We start from the raw sequence: 18,261 nt of genomic DNA on the forward strand, positions 1-18,261 counted from the left end.
AGCAGGAGGATGGAGAGATGCTTTAAATGATTAACAGCTTCGTCAGATGAGAAGCCGGAGGCGGCTGCAGCTCTGTGATGCAGCTCTGCTGCAGGAACATGCTGCAGGAGAGGAGAGGAGAGGAGAGGAGACCCACCCCACCACCCCGTCGCTCTGAGCTAGACGTCACACGCAGCGTCTGATTATATTCAGGACAAACCGTCGGAGAGTCCTGCTCACTGAAGCCTCAAACACATCTGGCTCCCAGCAGCTTTCACCCAGCTGTTACCTCCTGCTCTTCATTTAAACGTCCCCATCGAGCGTTTGACTCCAGCACCATCTGTGCAAACTGCCATGAAGAAGTGAGGAACTTCCCAGTTACCATCATCTAAAAACCACTACCACTGGGTTCTCCATCATCCATCAATACCTGTTCTCCCCCACCTTCAACCAGGTGTTTTAAGAACCGGCTACACAGAGAAACGTTAGCTTGGACTGCAGTGCAGAAAACTCTAAAGTTAAAGGAGCTCATCAACCTTGTATCTCTCAAAACCTGCGTGAGAGAAACTGGAGCAGCTTCATACCGCACTCGTTCTTGTTTTAATGTGAATTCGGAGCCTTAGGGCCAGTCCCAATACACCCCCTAGTCCTACTTTTCAGCCCTACCCCTAAATTTTGCATGTTCCCGTGAGGGTAGTGGTGTCCCAATTCCTCTTTGCATGTAGGGCTAGTGGCCAAATGGAGGGGTAGGGGGTATGAATCTAGCCCTACACAGCTAGGGTTTTCAGATGCTGACTTCGCGACCGAGGGCCAGAAAAATTTCCCAGAATGCTTTAGGTCATCATTTGCAGACTGAATCAAACAAAAAACATGGCGGACATTTCTAATTTTTAGTGAATAAAAATCAATATCTTGAGTTAGTTTCTGCATAAAAATGCATTTTGATTACATTTCTAGCGAGAAATATATATTTTACTTTCATAATATTCACTCAGTGAATGTATATAATCACTCGCTTGCCCGTTGTTGAGAAGATCACGCCAGAATAAAGGCTGATTTATGGTTCCGCGTTACACCAACGCAGAGCCTACGGCGTAGGTTACACGGCGACGTGGGCCGTACGGGGCGCGGCAACGCGTACCCTACTCCGTAGGCTGTGCGTCGATTTAACGCAGAACCATAAATCACCGGCAGCTCTTCTCATCCCGAAAACGTCAGAGCAAATTTATAGGCGTTATTTGGATAAACTGAGCCCAGGTTGGGGATCTTAACGGTTACTTTTACGCCTGAAAAAATATTAAAACTTAATAAAGTGGCATATTAAAAGCGCTACAGCTGAAATTAAAACAGCGTTTAGCTCTGGGCTTCCTGATAAGGTGTGACGTTTGTGCAAACGTACCTATGCAGTCGCTTACGTACACGGACGTAAACCACGCAGTGACGTAGCAAGTGGTGTCCCAATCCCTAGGGAAGATTACAAGGGCCCTACCGCTGTGGCTTCATTTTTAGGGTGAAGTGGTAGTGAGTGAGGGCTAGTGGTAGTGAGTAGGGGGAACATTGGGATTGGCCCTTAGTCCCGTTGCTTTTATTCTGCAAGTTATTTTATCTGTGTGATTCCTGTGTGTTTTGTAAGTGTTGAAACTTCTCTATGCTGCTGTATCGGCCGGGCTTTCCTGGGAAAAGAGGTCATTGTGTCTCAACAGGACGGACCTGGTTAAATAAAGGCAATAATAATAATAATAAAAAAAAACAATATTGGGACGTTTCTTCCTGCACTGAACCTCCCTTTAGCGCGCTTTACAGGGAACCTCACGGTGCTTTCCGTCAAAACAAATGTCTTCATATCTCGGTCTGCTGTGATAAAGGTTTCTTATCCAACAACGCCGCTGCTCCTCTGGGGGAACCAGGGACTAAATCTCACCCAGCAAAGTTCTGGTGTCAGTGTAGCACCAGTTCTTCTGGCTCTGAACCAGATCGGTCTTCACAGAGTGAAAAAGTAAGTTAAACATCGGCTTCAGTGGAAAAGGCCTAACTGATATCTTGTGATTAAATATTAGATGTGTGAAATGTATTACCACTGATGTTTATACTTTAACTGAAATACTAATCACAATCCTTTAGACGTCTTGCAGGAAGCTATTTTTAACCTCAGACAGATAAAAAATAAAATAAAACCCCGTTGTCGATAGGCCTGCAACGATTCGCCAATGTTGTCGCCAAAAATCGATAATCAAATTCGTCGACAATGAATTCCATTGTTGACAATTGTCGCCAGACGTGTTTTTTCCAATGGAGTGAGGCGCAGGGGTGATAGTAAAAAAAAATCCTGAGCCTGAACTTTTTTTCCCTGGGAGGTAAGCGAGCCCCTAAGCCAAGATATATGCCCCGATCAACACAATTGTCATTTTTTGTCCTCTTAAAGTGTAAGTCTGGTGTAAATTGACCCATGGTCCTGTTGTTCAAGCTCACCACATGCAGCCCATAGAAAACAGAATGAAACACATTTATTTTGGTGATTTCGGTTAACAGCCTGGAGCCTGGTGACGCGAGGCTAGAATCAATCTGATTGGCCAAAACCCAAGACCACCCCCTACACTATTACCGATTGGCTTAAGTATGGCTACTGGTGTGGTTTTGAGTGAAAGCGTCTCTCGGATCTACGCGAACGTAGTGCTGGGCGGTATGACCAAAAATGTATATCACGGTATATTTCAAAATTATATCGGTTTCACGGTATATCACGTTTTTTTTTTTTTTTTTCATGCACAACTGGGTGTTAACCACATTTTCTAATGATTTGGAAAGGAATTGCTGCAGTAAATTGGCTTAGAATGGCCTATTTTACTGTCATGAGGAGGAAATATTGTAGAAAAACAATGTCCACACTAGTATAAATACAGGTTTGTATGGCCTCACAAAATGATGCCGTTTACAATGAGGTGGCAGCACTTATGATTCTAATGTAGGGCTGAACGATTTTTGAAAATAATCTTATTGCGATTTTTTTCCTCAATATTACGATTGCGATTTAATATGTGATTATTTTTTTTCAAGGTCCTGTTCTCATGTATTTTTCAACTACACAAGCAATAAATCAGTCTGTTTCAAGTAGATTTTCACTTGAAATAAGTAGAAAAATCTGCCAGTGGAACAAGATTTTTTTGCTTGTAATAAGAAGATAAATCTTGTCCCACTGGCAGATTTTTCTACTTATTTCAAGTGAAAATTTACTTGAAACAGGTGAAAATTGTCAAATAAGTTGTTTTTCTGGTGTTATTTTTCTGGTGATGACTCTAAATGTTGAAATAGCAGTAAAACCACATTCATTGATGAAATGACATGGGATGGAAAGGGGGGATGGCAGTTTTACAGGTGGGGTGATTTGGACCGTTTTAATTTCAGGGGGGGATGCCATCACATCACCCCTCATCCCCCCTCAACTCGAGTAGCCTACTGCTCACACGGAACTCAGAACTTCTTCATAAATAACTCAAAAATCCCAGAGAGAAAAAAAACACCAGCAAGCAAACAAACAAACCAATAAAGCTCTGAGTTAACAAAACGTACCAGGAATGAACAACTGGCAGCCCCGCTGTTTTAACCTCCTCATGAATTGATGGGCTGCAGGTGTGGTTTAAGGCTGATTTATGGTTCCGCGTTACACCAACGCAGACCCTACGCCGTGGGTTACGCGAACTACGGCGTACCCTACGCCGAAAGCTCCGCGTCGATTTAACGCAGAACTATAAATCAGGCTTCACAGCTCCCGGCTCGTACTCTTCGCCGCGCGCATCTCTCGCCGACTCCGCGCTCATATATTTAATAAATTTATAAAGCCCATATATAAATAAAGCCTCACTTGTCCGAGCCCTAACGCTGAGACCATGGTAGATTTAAGTTACACGCGGACACGCGGCACTGTTGACTTTTCCCTGCCGGCTCTGCTCACTCTCACTGGCTAAACAGTCCCCACACAAACAGTGTCCAGCGGCGCTACGTTCCGCCGCGCCGCGCTCCCAACGGTGTGTGCGCTACTCACCAGTATTACGGTATATGAAAAATTCATATCATAAGAAAAATAAACGGCAAACCTGATTTTATTTTATTTTTTTCTCGCAAACACCTCGGTATGCCGGAAATCCGGCGTGACGCCGGAGCGCTATCACCCCTGGAGGCGTCTCCCTGCCGAGCGGTAGCGGGTAAACAAAAATGACGCCGTCCTGTAGAGCAGCTGCGCGTAATAAAACTTCAAAAGTTCGGGAGCATTTTAGCCTTGATACGGCGAATAAAAAGATGACTTGCAAGGTTTGCAAAGCAGACGTTGATTTTCACGGGAGCACGCCGGTAATGCATTTGAAGAGAAAGCACGTCGGAGTGTTGAACGAAGCGGACTCGCCTTGGTAAGATATTAAGCATATTTTCATTTGTTAAATTAATTTGTTTCATTCGTTAACTTTGTTTATTTTATGGTATTTATTAGTATTATTTGAGCCACTCAGCCTACTCTCGTTATAACCTCAATCAAAAAATTGATGCTGCACGAAAGGCGAAAAAGCTTGTGCGATGATAACAATGATGGATTTGCATCTAACTTTCAGTCAGGTGCCTATGAACTGTCAATTATCCATCAAACTCCACAATGATCATGTCAACATTAAATCAGGTAGATTTGTCTGGACTTTTCTCTTGCGGGACGGGAGAAGACACTTAATCAACGCATCTCTATTATTGTGCGGCATAAATTCTCAGAGTTTTGCGGGAGTGGATATAAACACTGCGGGAGCAGGATGAAGAAAACAGAGCAGGGCTCTAGTACCATCTTTCTTGTGCTTATTATCATTCGCCACATAATTAAAGCAACCTCATACTAAATTTAAAAAAAATTACTAATTATCCGATTAGTCGACTAATAGTTTCAAGTTTAGTTGCAGCCCTAGTTGTTGACCCCGTACTGGTGCAGGACCGGTCCGGTCCCGTCTCTCCCGTTACCTGGTAAGGGCAGGGGATGTGGTAGTCCCGGCAGCGCTCCTGCACCCAGGTGGTCTCCCAGACGCTGCGGTAGCTGCTCTCGTACAGGTAGCAGGCCAGGACGGTCAGCAGAGGGACCAGGTAGAGCACGGAGAACACGCCGATGCGGATCATGAATTTCACCAGCTTCTCCTGGTTCTCCTTCTCCAGCGGGATCTCAATCCGGACGCGGTTGAGGGCGGCGATGCCCGCCAGCAGGAGGGCCACGCCCACCTGGGGGAACAGGAGAATCTGTTAGAACGGGGCGTCCACAGGTGTGACCAAGTTACATTTGAGACTTTTTAATACCATTCTCAAACTAAATTTAAGACCAACAAGACAGTCACACACTCTGAACCCAATGTCCAGAGAAACTGGAATTTTCGAGCCATTTGTCGCTAAATTTTTCATATTTGCTTGCCTCGTAAAACCCACCGAAATAATGAAAAACCAGCCCAAATCACACATTCTCTATGTTAAAACTCTAAATTATTAAATGCGCAATAAATTTCAAGTCATAAACAAATGAAGCCAAAAAAAGACTACAATTAAATAGAGTAAATTAAAGCAGATAAAATATCAGTGAGTTTATTGTCGAAGTTTCTACTTTTCTCTGCCATAATGGAAACTTGTTTGTAAATAATTTCTCCAGGAAAAGCAGTTAAAATTTTAGCCCAGTCCTATATTTTTCAGCCCAATTGGGAGGAAACCTGCTCAACCTGGCAACACTGATTGAGACGTTGTCAAGAAAGCAAGTTAACAACCGGTTTATTTCTCCTCAAAACGATGAAATAAACTTTATAATGATGACTGGATAAATTTCCACTAAAATTAAGATTACAAAATGAAGACCCTTGGATTGAGATTTAAGACAAATTAAGACATTTAAAGGCCTTATCTTAGGAAAATAGGCCTGCGGCCGCCATGTATAAACTAACATATTGATGTGGAACCTGAAGTGACGGGTTGTAACCAGTGGTCACAAAGACAGCAGGCCTCTCTCACCACCACGTCCAGGCCCAGCGGGGCCAGTAGGAACCAGCGCAGGGCCGTCAGGTTGTAAAGCCCCACAAAGCAAACGCCGCTGACGCCGTCTCCCTCGATCTTGTTCATGGCGAGCAGCGTGACGGTGAGGACGCCCGGGACGCCCCAGGCGAAGGCGTGGAAGAGGAGGGCCTTCTTCTCTATCGCCTCGCTGCCCCACTTGGGAACGGCGGCCAGGAACCAGGTGATGGTCAGGATGACCCACCACACGCTGCCGGCCACCGTGAAGAAGTACAGCACCATGAAGAGAAGCGTGCACGCCTGAAACACGGGGAGAAGATTATTCTGATATTTCAAGATGCAGCGTTCATACACATTTTAACCAACAAGTTTCCATGACTTTTCCATGACTTGGCAGCAAGTTTCCATGACTATACATGACCTCTAAAACATCAATGTATGAATGAAATATAGGAATACACTGCAAAAACTCAAAATCTTACCAGGAATATTTGTCTTATTTCTAGTTAAAATGTCTAATTTTTAGTCAAAAAAATCTCATTACACTTAAAACAAGAGTCATTACCAGAAAAATAACTTATTTGACAATTTTCACCTGTTTCAAGTCAATTTTAACTTAAAATAAGTAGAAAAATCTGCCAGTGGGACAAGATTCATCTTCTCATTACAAGCAAAAAAATCTTTTCTACTTATTTCAAGTGAAAATCTACTTGAAACAGGTGAAAATTGTTGTTTTTTCCAGTGATGAGTCTTGTTTTAAGTGTAATGAGATTTTTTTTGACTAAAAATGAGACATTTTAACTAGAAATAAGACAAATATTCTTGTTAAGATTTTGAGTTTTGGCAGTGTAAAACTATGTAAAAAGTCTCCACAGTGGAGATCTAATGACAATTATGGTTTTATACAAAATAAACCATTTGTTTAAACCAACACTGATATACCAGCAATATGTTGTAGTATATGTTGTATAGTAATCTAATATAACTGTAATAATAACCGTTCTGCAAGATGCTCGACACGTCACGCGTGAGAACACGCAAGACTTTTCTATACGAAATATTTATTGATCAATTTTAAATATTACCTTATATGCTGTTATTAGTAAATGTTATCATTAAGTGAGAAAAATAAATTCCATGACATTTCCAAAACTTTTGGGGTGAACTTACTGTTCACCCCAAAAAGGACTGTCTCAGAAAGTTAGAATATTGTGATTTTCTGTAATGCAATTACAAAAATGTCATACATTCTGGATTCATTACAAATCAACTGAAATATTGCAAGCCTTTTATTATTTTAATATTGCTGATCATGGCTTACAGCTTCAGAAAACTCAAATATCCTATCTCAAAAAATTTGAATATTCTGGGAATCTTAATCTTAAACTGTAAACCATAATCAGCAATATTAAAATAATAAAAGGCTTTCAATATTTAGAGTTAGAGTTATTTTTGATAGCAGCTTAAAATTTGACAAGCAAATTGACAGCGTGGTCCGGACCAGTTTTTATCAGTTACGGGTTTTAACAAAAGTAAAGCCATTCTTAAATCGTGCAGACTTGGAAAAAACCATTCATGCTTTTATAAGCTCGAGAATTGACTACTGCAATGCTTTGTATGTTGGTGTCTCCAAGTCTTCTTTTAGCCGTCTTCAGCTTGTTCAGAATGCCGCTGCACGCTTTTTAACTAATACTCGACGTCGTGAACAAATCACTCCGGTTTTATTTGCTCTTCACTGGCTTCCTGTTTCTTTTAGAATTGATATAAAATTTTAATCTTTGTTTTTAAAGCCCTCAATGGGCTTGCCCCTGTTTATTTATGTGAACAAGTGCGTGTTCAGAACTCCACTAGAGGCCTACGGTCCTCAAATCAGCTCCTGCTGGAAGTCCCTAGGACCAGGACTAAACTCTGGGGTGATCGGGCCTTCTCAGTAGCTGGACCCAGGCTCTAGAATAAGCTGCCCCAAGAAATGCGCACCATCACTGACTTTGGGGTTTTTAAATCCAGACTGAAAACCTATTTATTTAGACTGGCTTTTAATACATAGTATTGATGTGATATATTCTTAACTTAATTTTAATGGTTTTATTATGTTGTTTTTAAATTGTTTTGTTTTTATGTGGATTTTAATGGAAAGCACTTTGGTCACCCTGTGTGTTGTAAAGGGCTTTAGAAATAAAGATTGATTGATTGAATATTTCAGTTGATTTGTAATGAATCCAGAATGTATGACATTTAAAAAAAAAAAAAAAAAAAAAAAAAAAAATTGCATTACAGAAAATAAATAACTTTATCACAATATTCAAATTTTCTGAGACAGTCCTGTATGTTTCCAAAACTTTTCCAGGCCTTGAAAATGACATTTTTCAAATTCCATGACTTTTCCAGGTTTTTTCAAAATGTATGAACCCTGAAGATGGTGGAGGAAACACAAACAAACATGAAAGACAGGAAACAGCAGAGAACAGACCTTGTTGTGAGAACCTTGCGTCACCGTGGAGGCCCTGAACCTCCCGGGACTCGCGGCGTTACAGGAGACTCGGTCCTCCAGCAGGAAGCCCAGGAAGAACGCCAGCGACACCATCATGTAGCACACGGCGTAGAAGATGATGGGCCGCTCCGGGTAGCGGAACCGCGACACGTCGATGAGGAAGGTGAGGAAGGTGAAGAGCGTGGCGGAGAGGCAGACGATGGACACCACCCCGATGAAGTAGCGGGCGAACGCCAGCTCCTCGCGGGAGAAGTACATGTTGGGACACGGGGGGGAGCAGTCCCGCACCCCCATGAAGGAGTAGCCCAGCTCCGGCTCCATCTTCAGCTCGCGCGGACACCAGAATCCGTAGTCCCGCTGGACGGAGACGGGGGAGTCGGTGGCGTCCGAGCTGGACAGGAGGTCCACGGGTCGGGGGTACGGCTCGTCGCAGGCTGGGAACCTGCAGAGGAGAAACCAAGACTCTGCCAAACCTTTCAGACTCACGACATCTTATTACAGAAATCAAACTTCACAAGTAGAGTCCCGATCCGATACTTTCGTCACACATTAAAAAAAATTAAACAAATGCAAAATAAACAGATCCAGGTTGTCCCCCATTTTTATTTTAGTCACCTTATTTTATCATTTAGCTTACTTAAACGGAGCAGTTTTCTTCGAGGAAGCTTGAACAATCAATTTTCTGGACTGTAAGCCGCTACCTTTTTTATAGGTTTTCAACCATGCGCCTTTTACATTACTTATACATTCTATTCTGTGGATTTTTCTTCCACCGCTGGGGGCGCTCTAACCGGAATAAGAATCAAAACTAAGACTAAATAAATGCAAAGAAGAATACGCTACTTCTTCTTTAGCAGATAGAAGTAGAAGCAGATTTCAAACAGATAAATAGATACCGGTTATTTTCTCTTGGTTCTGTCCCGTTTTAATCAGTAAAGTTGCTGCCGTGTTAAAAGACACCGTTAGGAAAGGATCTATTTAGGTACAAACATGTACATCATTTACAGTTCAAAATCATTCTGTACATGTAGTTAATATCTAATCTAACAACATAAATATCTGCAGCTTGCAGATCTTTTTTTTTTTTTTTTTTTTTTTAAATAGAGCGGATGCGGCTTATAATTCAGAAAATACGGTAATCATAGTGCAACTATTAACTAGTACAAATAGTGCAAATTTAAACATAAATTTGAATAAAAACAGCAGCTCAACTTAAAATACCCAGCAGGCATGTAAACAAATAAGCAAATAAAAGAGCAACAGTGTCATAAAGTACGGCAGTTATGTGTTTTTCAGACTCTTAACTTCTTACTGTCCTTTTCTGGCTTAAAGAATAAAACGTTTGTGTTTGAAGTGATTTACAATCTTCCTCGCGGTCCATCGCGCCTGAATGACGCCGCCTGTGGCGTTTTTCTGAACGCTCAGCTGAGGAAGTCGACACAGACGCTTCCTTCGGGTTTCACTCACCATTGTAACTTAACTTTTATTTATTTACCTCTGCTGTAACACCGCTGTGTGTAGATCACCACAAAAACAACTTTATTGATCTCACTTCACGTGACACGGCCCACACTCCGCACCCCCACCTCACCAATAGCTTTCTTCATATTAGCATTGTTGCTCAAAATTACGTGGAGCCGTTGCTCCTGATACACCGGTTGTTTAACATTTTTTCCATTGTTTGTTTGATGCGTTGATCAAAATAATGAGTATAAAATATACATCCGATCCCTGATCGGGATTCAACATCTGATTTCGATCAAGTGTGGAACAAAGTGATCGGATCGGGACATCCCTATTCAAAAGTAATGTGACTGGCGAACACTTTAAAGATGTTTGTTTTGGTTTTTTTGTGCTGGAGTTGTTTTACTTGAGCTAAATGAAGTTTCCTTGCTTCAGGGTCACTAGTACGTCCTCTGTAACAGAAGGGTGTGACGTCCCACCCCCGCTGCACCAACCTGTTGCAGTCCATCTCCTCCGGCCAGCTGACGCCGAACATGCTCATCAGCTTGTAGCAGTCGCTCTTGGCCTGCAGGCAGAGGCGGCGGCAGGGCAGCGTCATGCGGCCGTACTCCGTGCACACCGGGGCGTAGAGGGCGCAGAGGAACATCCTGAGCTCCGGAGAGCACTGCAGGTTCACCATCGGGTGGAACGGCTGCACCAAGACGCAGAGAGAGGGAGAGAGTTAGAGGTGACATGAAGACAAATCGACAGCAAATCAAACCCATCTTCAGATCGGCACCAGACAAAAGGATCAGTGGAGCGTGGTAAACGACATTTCTGGAGATGAGTCCTTGAAAACAACTCTGGCCCCTTTCCTGACCCCCCCCCCCAGTCCTGTCTCCCCCCCCGACACACACAGGCCTCTGCTGCTGCAGACGGGGCCTTTGTGCTGCGGCCAGGACCATGCTGGGCCTGACTGACACGCTCTGACAATGCGCATACACTCGCTCACGGGGACAAAAGTACCAGCGGAAGTATATTATTGACATCCTAACACACCCGCAAAACGCTGTCACGCGCATAAACCGCCACCGCCGGGCCAGAAAACATCCGTGGGTCAAGTTTCGGTTTACAAACACTTCATAAACACGTGACTAAGAGACTAACAGAAGATGGATGAATGTGTGTTTGTGTTCATTTGCACCGATATTTACGTTGCGTTATGGTAACAGAAGAAAAACCCTCCAGCCACACCCAAGTCAATCATGTACCCTCCCCCCCGAAATGTAAAGACAGAAGGCTGATGAGACAGACAGGGACCCCGGGGGGGAGGGGAGAGGAAAGTGAGGGAGGGGCCTTGTCTCTGGTTGTTGGAGGACATATTAAATCCCCCACTTTCTTCTTGAGATAACATAACATCCTCTGTGTGCTGATTAATCTGTCGGGGATATCTAATACCTGATCGTTTGCTAAAATAATGAGGCCGCATTTATATCTAGCTCTTCGAAACACAAAAGAGGGCCAGTTACAGTCAATTTTGAACAAAAGAGCATTTATCGAGCCAACCAGCAAGTCCATCCCAACTTCACGACCATTTAGAGCAGTGTCTCCCAACCTGGGGGGGTGCCAGAGATCTCTGGGGGGGGCGCGAATCTTTGTCTGCTTTGAAGATATGCAGTTGTAAAAATTTTATTTGCACATGTTAAATAAATTTAAAAAAAAAAAATCATAATAACACACCTAATGGAATACTGTAATCCAAGTCTGTATAAACCCACTTAGTATTTTATTTATTCATACTACTACTCTGACAAGTTGTTGAAGGAAAAATATTGAAAAATTTTGCTCTCATATTAAAAGACATTTTTCAGAAATGATTTTATGTTTTTGTTCGTATTTTATACATTGGTGACACAAAATGAAGGTGAGAAAAAAAAGTTGTATCTGTACAGGGTAAACCAAAGAGAAATGCATAAAAAAAACATAATTAATGTTCATTTTTTCAATTAAAGATTTTTAACGAATCACTTTACTCTATTGGTGCTAGTACGTAGGGGTCGGGGGGCCTGGCTGGTCTTAGACACAAGTAGGGGGGGGCAAGGAAAAAAAGGTTGGGAACCACTGATTTAGAGGTTAAATTGAATGAACCTGCTCGTTTACGTCTCGCAGCATCCGGTCTGCAGCACCGGTCCGTCTCCGTTGATGTAGATCTGCAGTGATGCAGGATTTAGATCATGTCCCCTCACTTGTTTTCCAGAATGATTCTAATCAGATTTGAAGTGACTGCTGCCACAGTTGCCCCCCCCGTATGTCTGCATCTCCTGGCAGCAGCGTTCCTGCCCACCCACATGATGTGATGCCTTTACGTAAAAAGGATTGTAACGGCTGTATTTCTTGGCCTTTAAACCGCGGAGCGCAAAACACTGATGCAGCTTTTGTCGTCACCTCGTTCACGTAATTTTCCTGGCTCACGCACACCTCCGTTATGAGATCGAGGATGAAAGGACGGTGATTGATGTTCACACTCCACGATGCCAGTCTAAGCTCAGACTATTCAAACACGCTCTAAAATGCATAGAATAGATTAAGCTGCAGTAAATGCCTGTCATAACCGTGATCAGTCAGCCAGTCGATTGTGTAATCTCTCTGCAGATCCATGCAGTCATCCTGCTCCACTGAGTAACAAAAGAAATCGAATCATAACTGGTACAGTGATTCACCTCAGTACCACACAGGAACTGCTGCACATCATCATCATCATCCACTACCTGCTGTTAAAGTCTGCAGAGTATTTTTCTAGTCTGATATCAGACTAAGTGACAGGAAGCAGAACTGGAGATGAAGATGTCAGGATTTTCTTTGGGCGTGACCAGGATGGAGCTGATTAAAAACATCCAGATGTCTTGGAGATAAAGTAGGAGAGGCTGGATTGAGATGGTTTGGTCACACATGGAGGGGTAATGAATGATGGAGATGGAGCTGGCAGGCCGGCAGGAGAAAAAAGGCCAAAAACTGAGGAGGAATTTCTGTCTTTAATATTATTAACCATGAAATAAAGCCTCGAGTCAGAAATACTGCGACAGGAAGCGCTTTAAAGCACGTTAGGGCTTCTTAAACCATCTACTGTGTTCAGGAGATGATCAATCCATGTAATCAATTATCAATAATGAGTTAATGGTAACTGTGCATTAGCTCATCAGCAGTGGGTTTCGATGTGAAGGCTGCAAAATGAAGAATAAAAGTACCGTATTTTCCGCACTATAAGGCGCACCTAAAAGCCTTCAATTATTTCAAAAGCTGACCATGCGCCTTATAATCAGGTGCGCCTTATACATGAATCAATATTGAATGTTCGATTTTCTTCAGATATTTTTCTTTTCTTTCTTTTCTACATTTCTCCATACTTGACCTTGCTGGGGTTGAAAGTCGCGACGAATGGATGGCTTTTTTTGGCGGGTATACCGGCTTTCCGGCTTATGGCGTTTATTTTGAGCGACGAAAAACAATAAAATATATCTATTCTAAAATATCTCAAGATCACAATAATCTTCCAACTTAGAACTAAAATATTAAAGAACTAACACAAATAAAATACTCTTTAATTAAATACTTTTTTTTTTTGTAATTTATTTTCCCAAGCCACTCGGAGCCGCAGTATAAGGATGAAAGAGCCGCGGGTTGCCGACCCTTGGTCTAATGGATGCATAACGTAACCCCAGCCTCTACTGTAGTGCCTTATAATGCGGTGCGCCTTTTATATGGAAACAGTTTTAAAATACATCATTCATTGAAGGTGTGCCTTATAGTGTTGAAAATACGGTATATATTTCTCAAGAAACACTGCAGAAACATCTGAACATCTGCAGTAATCAGAACCTCATCAGTATAAACGTGTGATATAGTTACCGTGGTAACACTCAGCAGGATCCTGGGAATCACAAAAGTCTCACAAGAGGACGATACAAACTCAGCAAAATTCCCAACAATAGCTGCTCTTTAAAAGAATTCTTTCAGACTGTATTGTGTTACAGCTAATGTTCAGGTACAGCAGAGAGAGAAAGGAAACTGGAGTACGTTTTGTCCTCTGGACAAATAACCGAGAGGAGCAGAAGATCCTGAATTTCGCTCCGCCCTGCCAGCAGCGCGATACAGAGTTCTGATTATCCTCCGTGAGACTCTTGGGCTCAGCTGCCAGCGAGCAGTCCTGTGACAGCTATTACTCCATGCCCATAACCACTCACACATAACCTAATGCAGTTAAAATGAGTTTGCAGCCTCGCTCTCACGCTCCGTTTTGATTCCTTCAGGCTAAAACCTTCCCCTTTAGAGACCGATGCTTCTACTGTACGACAAAGAGAGAAACGCTTGAGTAAATATGTGGGCTACGAGCCGCGATGGCCTTGCCTCGTATTCCCCCTTCTTCCTTTTCACCATGACATTAGTTTTTCTATTTTTAGTCCACATCTATCCCTCCTCTGCCCTTTTATCCCTCTTTCATCTCTTCAGAATCAACAATGAACCATTTTTGACAGTCAGTTCAGGATGTTGGCTTGCGTGGGCGGGACTGAACTTGTTGTAGAGGGAGCATGTGTTTTCTTGCAGAGTTAAATCCACAATAAGCATCCTCATCCCTAACTATGAACGCCATGAGTCAAACAGCTGCTGAACCAGTCAGTGGCCACAGCTCCGTCATGGCCATGTAAAAGAAAACCGAGCATGTAATGTACTGCAGCGCTGGGGAGACGTATGCTAATGTCCATCCCAGAGCCACAGTCATTAGAAACTGTTGAAGTTTTACTTATTTATTTAAAAAAAGGAGGTTTTTGATGTCTAAAACTGGAGTTAATATCCCACTCTGGAAATAGACTCGCTCACAGCCAGACATCAATTAATCTTTGAGTTACAGCGTACCGTGGGACTCTGGGAGAAGGTCAGCATCGCTACCAGTTGGGGGAGGTGTTAAATGCTAATAAGCTTTCCGCTGGGGTTTTTTTGTTATAGTTTTTTTTAAGAAAAAAAACTGATGTCACAATATGTAAAAGGTCACAGATTCCTTATTCTGCAAAGAAGACAAATTAATTCATAGTAATTTTTCACCAGTACTCCTGACACCCTAATGTTTGAAATACTCAAAATCCAATCTAATGCTTGGTAACGTTAAAACCAAGAGACACCACATGAAAATAAAACCTGGTGCCCACAAAAGAAAGAAATAAAGAAAGAGAGAGAAGTAAAAAAACACAGTTGGGTCACATTACAAAGGCTGACAGGTATCGTGAATTACTTTGATCATCGTATTACAATGCCATGTGCTGCTGGGAAACCATGTTTGTGGCATTTGAATGAATGGCAGCAGCTCCCCCCATGAGGACAATGAATGCTGCCACGACACAAAAACTGCTCAAGAAACGCCACAAAGAGCTATTGACCTGGCTCCTAAGCTCTGCAGATCCCAAACTCCGACTGGAGAGTCCACAGGATGGTCTGGGAGAAGCACAAGCTCCACACGACTGTTAGGATCCACTGGGAAGCCCCGCTGGTCCTGAGCTGTCCCAGCTGCTCAGACCTGAGCACCTACAAACCTTTCTTAAAAAACACACTATTAAAAGGCTGGTAAATGGTGTTTTAAGATTTTTTCTAAGGGTTGAAATTTGGCACAATAAATAATTCAAAATGTTTCTATTAATACAATTTTATGTCTGGTTCAAAGGAATATTTTTTCAGACCACCAAGCAGTCTGATCCAGTGAATCTGCACATTTATTCACTTTCACTGTGGTTTTTTGCATATTTCCGCATACTCTTGTTTGATGAAACCTCTAATTTTCAAGCTGCAAGGAAAAACAGTCTCGACCTCAGTTTCACCTCGTGCAGTTCCGAGATAATTCTGTCAGAATTATCGGTATATTCATTATTAATTCAACGCAGCCTAATTAAGTGGATCCAGTGGCGTTTGCGTGTACCTCGGTGACGCTACAGTAATTAGTCTTTAATGAAGGCTCTCGCTCTGCTGCTGAGACTGATGAATCGCTGACAAAGCAGCCCTCTGTGGCCAAATGGTGTGTGATGATTTGTTCTTTTCTAAATACCTTCCAGTCACCTCTCTTCCCATCATCTCCCTCCCCGCCTACATTTTCTCTCCCCCCCGTCTTCTTTGCCTCCTTTCCAAATCTCCAAATTTCCAAGCTCAGCACCATAGCGACCAGTGATGCATCAACGGGGAGGAGCAGGCGGAGGACGGGAGGAGGACGGGAGAAGGACGGGGAGTTGGAGGAGGTCAGGGTGCAGGGCGGAGGGGACCACCTCCCGGGAGGAAAAAAAACGCTTCGGCTGCTTTTGTTAATGGCACAATCGGGAGCGTTTCCCGGGCAACGGGTGAGCCCTATGCTGGGGATGAAGGGGGGAGGACAAAAGAGAAGCGGGAGGGAAGTGAGAAAGAGGGAGGGATGGGTCGACCAATCAGCCGTGTCATTTAGGACTAAGAAAGTGTTTGAAAACGCTGTGCTTTAGACAGTGTGTAATATCCCTTTACTCTCTCTCTCTCTCGCTCTCTCACACACACACACACACACACACACACACACACACACACACACACACACACACACACACACACACACACACACACACACACACACACACACACACACACACACACACACACACACACACACACACACACACACACACACACACACACACACACACACACACACCTTGTTGTGGACCAGCGCCTCTCTCTCTCTCTCTCTCTCTCTGGATGTGCTTCTTATTCACTCCACAGCCAATAAACACGGTGTTGGACATTAAATAAAACAAGAGGCTCTTTTATGGTGCGGGTCACGCTGGGTAGGATTTATCAGAGCATGTTGTGTGTGCATGTGTGTGTGCCTGGTAAGTAAAGATGTATCCCAGCTAACACTACAAACGTCTGACACACAGCACTTTAAAAGGACACTGCTGATTTGATTTCCTCGGCGGAGTTGCCCCGACGCCTCACGGAGAACATCAACACAGACCATACTTGTCTTTAACAACTCGATTCATCCAGAAACGCTGGCGTTTTACGGGGTTTTTCCTCACAGAAACGGCAACAAGACACATGTTGGTGATTTAATAACCTAAATGAGAGGAAGTGTGATTGAGCTGATTAGAGACAGGCCATTGATCAGTTTCCATGTTTCAGGGAGGCAAGATAACATTTTTTTTTAAATCTCACCAACGCAACAAGCTTGGTTATGAATCGAATATAATTAACATTTCCAGTTGGCCCTGACCCCCAGCGGGTCCGTCTGGCCTTTATTAGACCTTCATCCCTTCCATCGAGACAGTTTCATGTCGCTGAACTCTCTTCAGGCTTTTTGAACTCTTTTAAGATCATTACATCTCACACTGTACGACTCAGATCTGCTCAGTTAAGGGTAAAACGTCAAGAATGGCGCACACAGACTCGTATTTACAGTCTGGTTTAACAAAAAAAACAAACATTTTGGTCTCAATCGTTTGATTTCACGTCCATGACAATTCTGAGGGGGTTGCATTTTTTTTATACGAAGCCAGGAGACTTTATATCAAGCAATACATGTATTTCTAATATAATTCATTGACAGTCGATTCAGACAATTATTAGCAATTATCACTTAGCGAATCAACCACTCATCTGTATTTCCCTAGCATCGGCTAAACACAATGATCAGTTAGGATTTAGCCGTTGAGTCGACTCGTTAAACGGTATATTCTGCTGTAAACGTCTGACGGCAGCTCTGCCGATATTTCGTTGGTTCGCTGAAGGAGCTGCGAGCCAAAGCTAACTGTGATTGACATGAGCCGAGCGTGTTTCTGCCGGATGCCCCCTTATAAAAAATAAATAAAAATACAGGCTTCAAAACCAAGGGATCACGTGACCAGTCTCATCAAGCTTAATTTAGTTTTAGCTTTTTTTTCAAGGAATTGTGCCAGGTTTCAAGTTACATTTTAATTGGCCCTTCAATATAGTCGTAGGATTTCGTGGGCAACGTTTGGTCCCAGGACCAGCGAGACGGGGGTCATGGCATCACCCATCATGTCACCATCGTACAACGTGGGACATGATGATGAATCTCCTTCCGTCTGAGACGACCAAACATGTTGCCTTGTGGGAACCTGCCTCCATCAGCCGATCCCTCCGTTCACGAGAGACTTGTATCACCTGCATTCCTGTGGTAACTGTAATGATTACAGAGGACGTCTATGACATTAATCCAGTGTTAATGTGTCCCTGATTCGTGAAGTAAAAATTGCATCTTATATGACCTAACCTGTTTCACACACGGACTTCATGACATCATTTTTCTGCGA

General features: G+C 43.0%; 1 protein-coding gene across 3 annotated transcripts in view; it reads right to left on the reverse strand.

The window, feature by feature from the left end:
- Window positions 1-18,261, reverse strand: part of fzd3a (frizzled class receptor 3a) — a 32,692-nt gene that overhangs the window by 7,359 nt on the left and 7,072 nt on the right. For all 3 annotated transcript variants that reach the window (XM_061746574.1, XM_061746575.1, XM_061746573.1), the window contains exons 3-6: window positions 10,441-10,637; window positions 8,462-8,924; window positions 5,992-6,291; window positions 4,969-5,220 (exon numbers count right to left, since the gene is read on the reverse strand). In XM_061746574.1, the coding sequence (XP_061602558.1) occupies window positions 4,969-5,220; window positions 5,992-6,291; window positions 8,462-8,924; window positions 10,441-10,637 (1,212 nt within the window). The remainder of the gene's footprint in view (window positions 1-4,968; window positions 5,221-5,991; window positions 6,292-8,461; window positions 8,925-10,440; window positions 10,638-18,261) is intronic.

This window comes from Cololabis saira, chromosome 18, assembly GCF_033807715.1.
Source record: "Cololabis saira isolate AMF1-May2022 chromosome 18, fColSai1.1, whole genome shotgun sequence".
Taxonomy (NCBI): domain Eukaryota; kingdom Metazoa; phylum Chordata; class Actinopteri; order Beloniformes; family Belonidae; genus Cololabis; species Cololabis saira.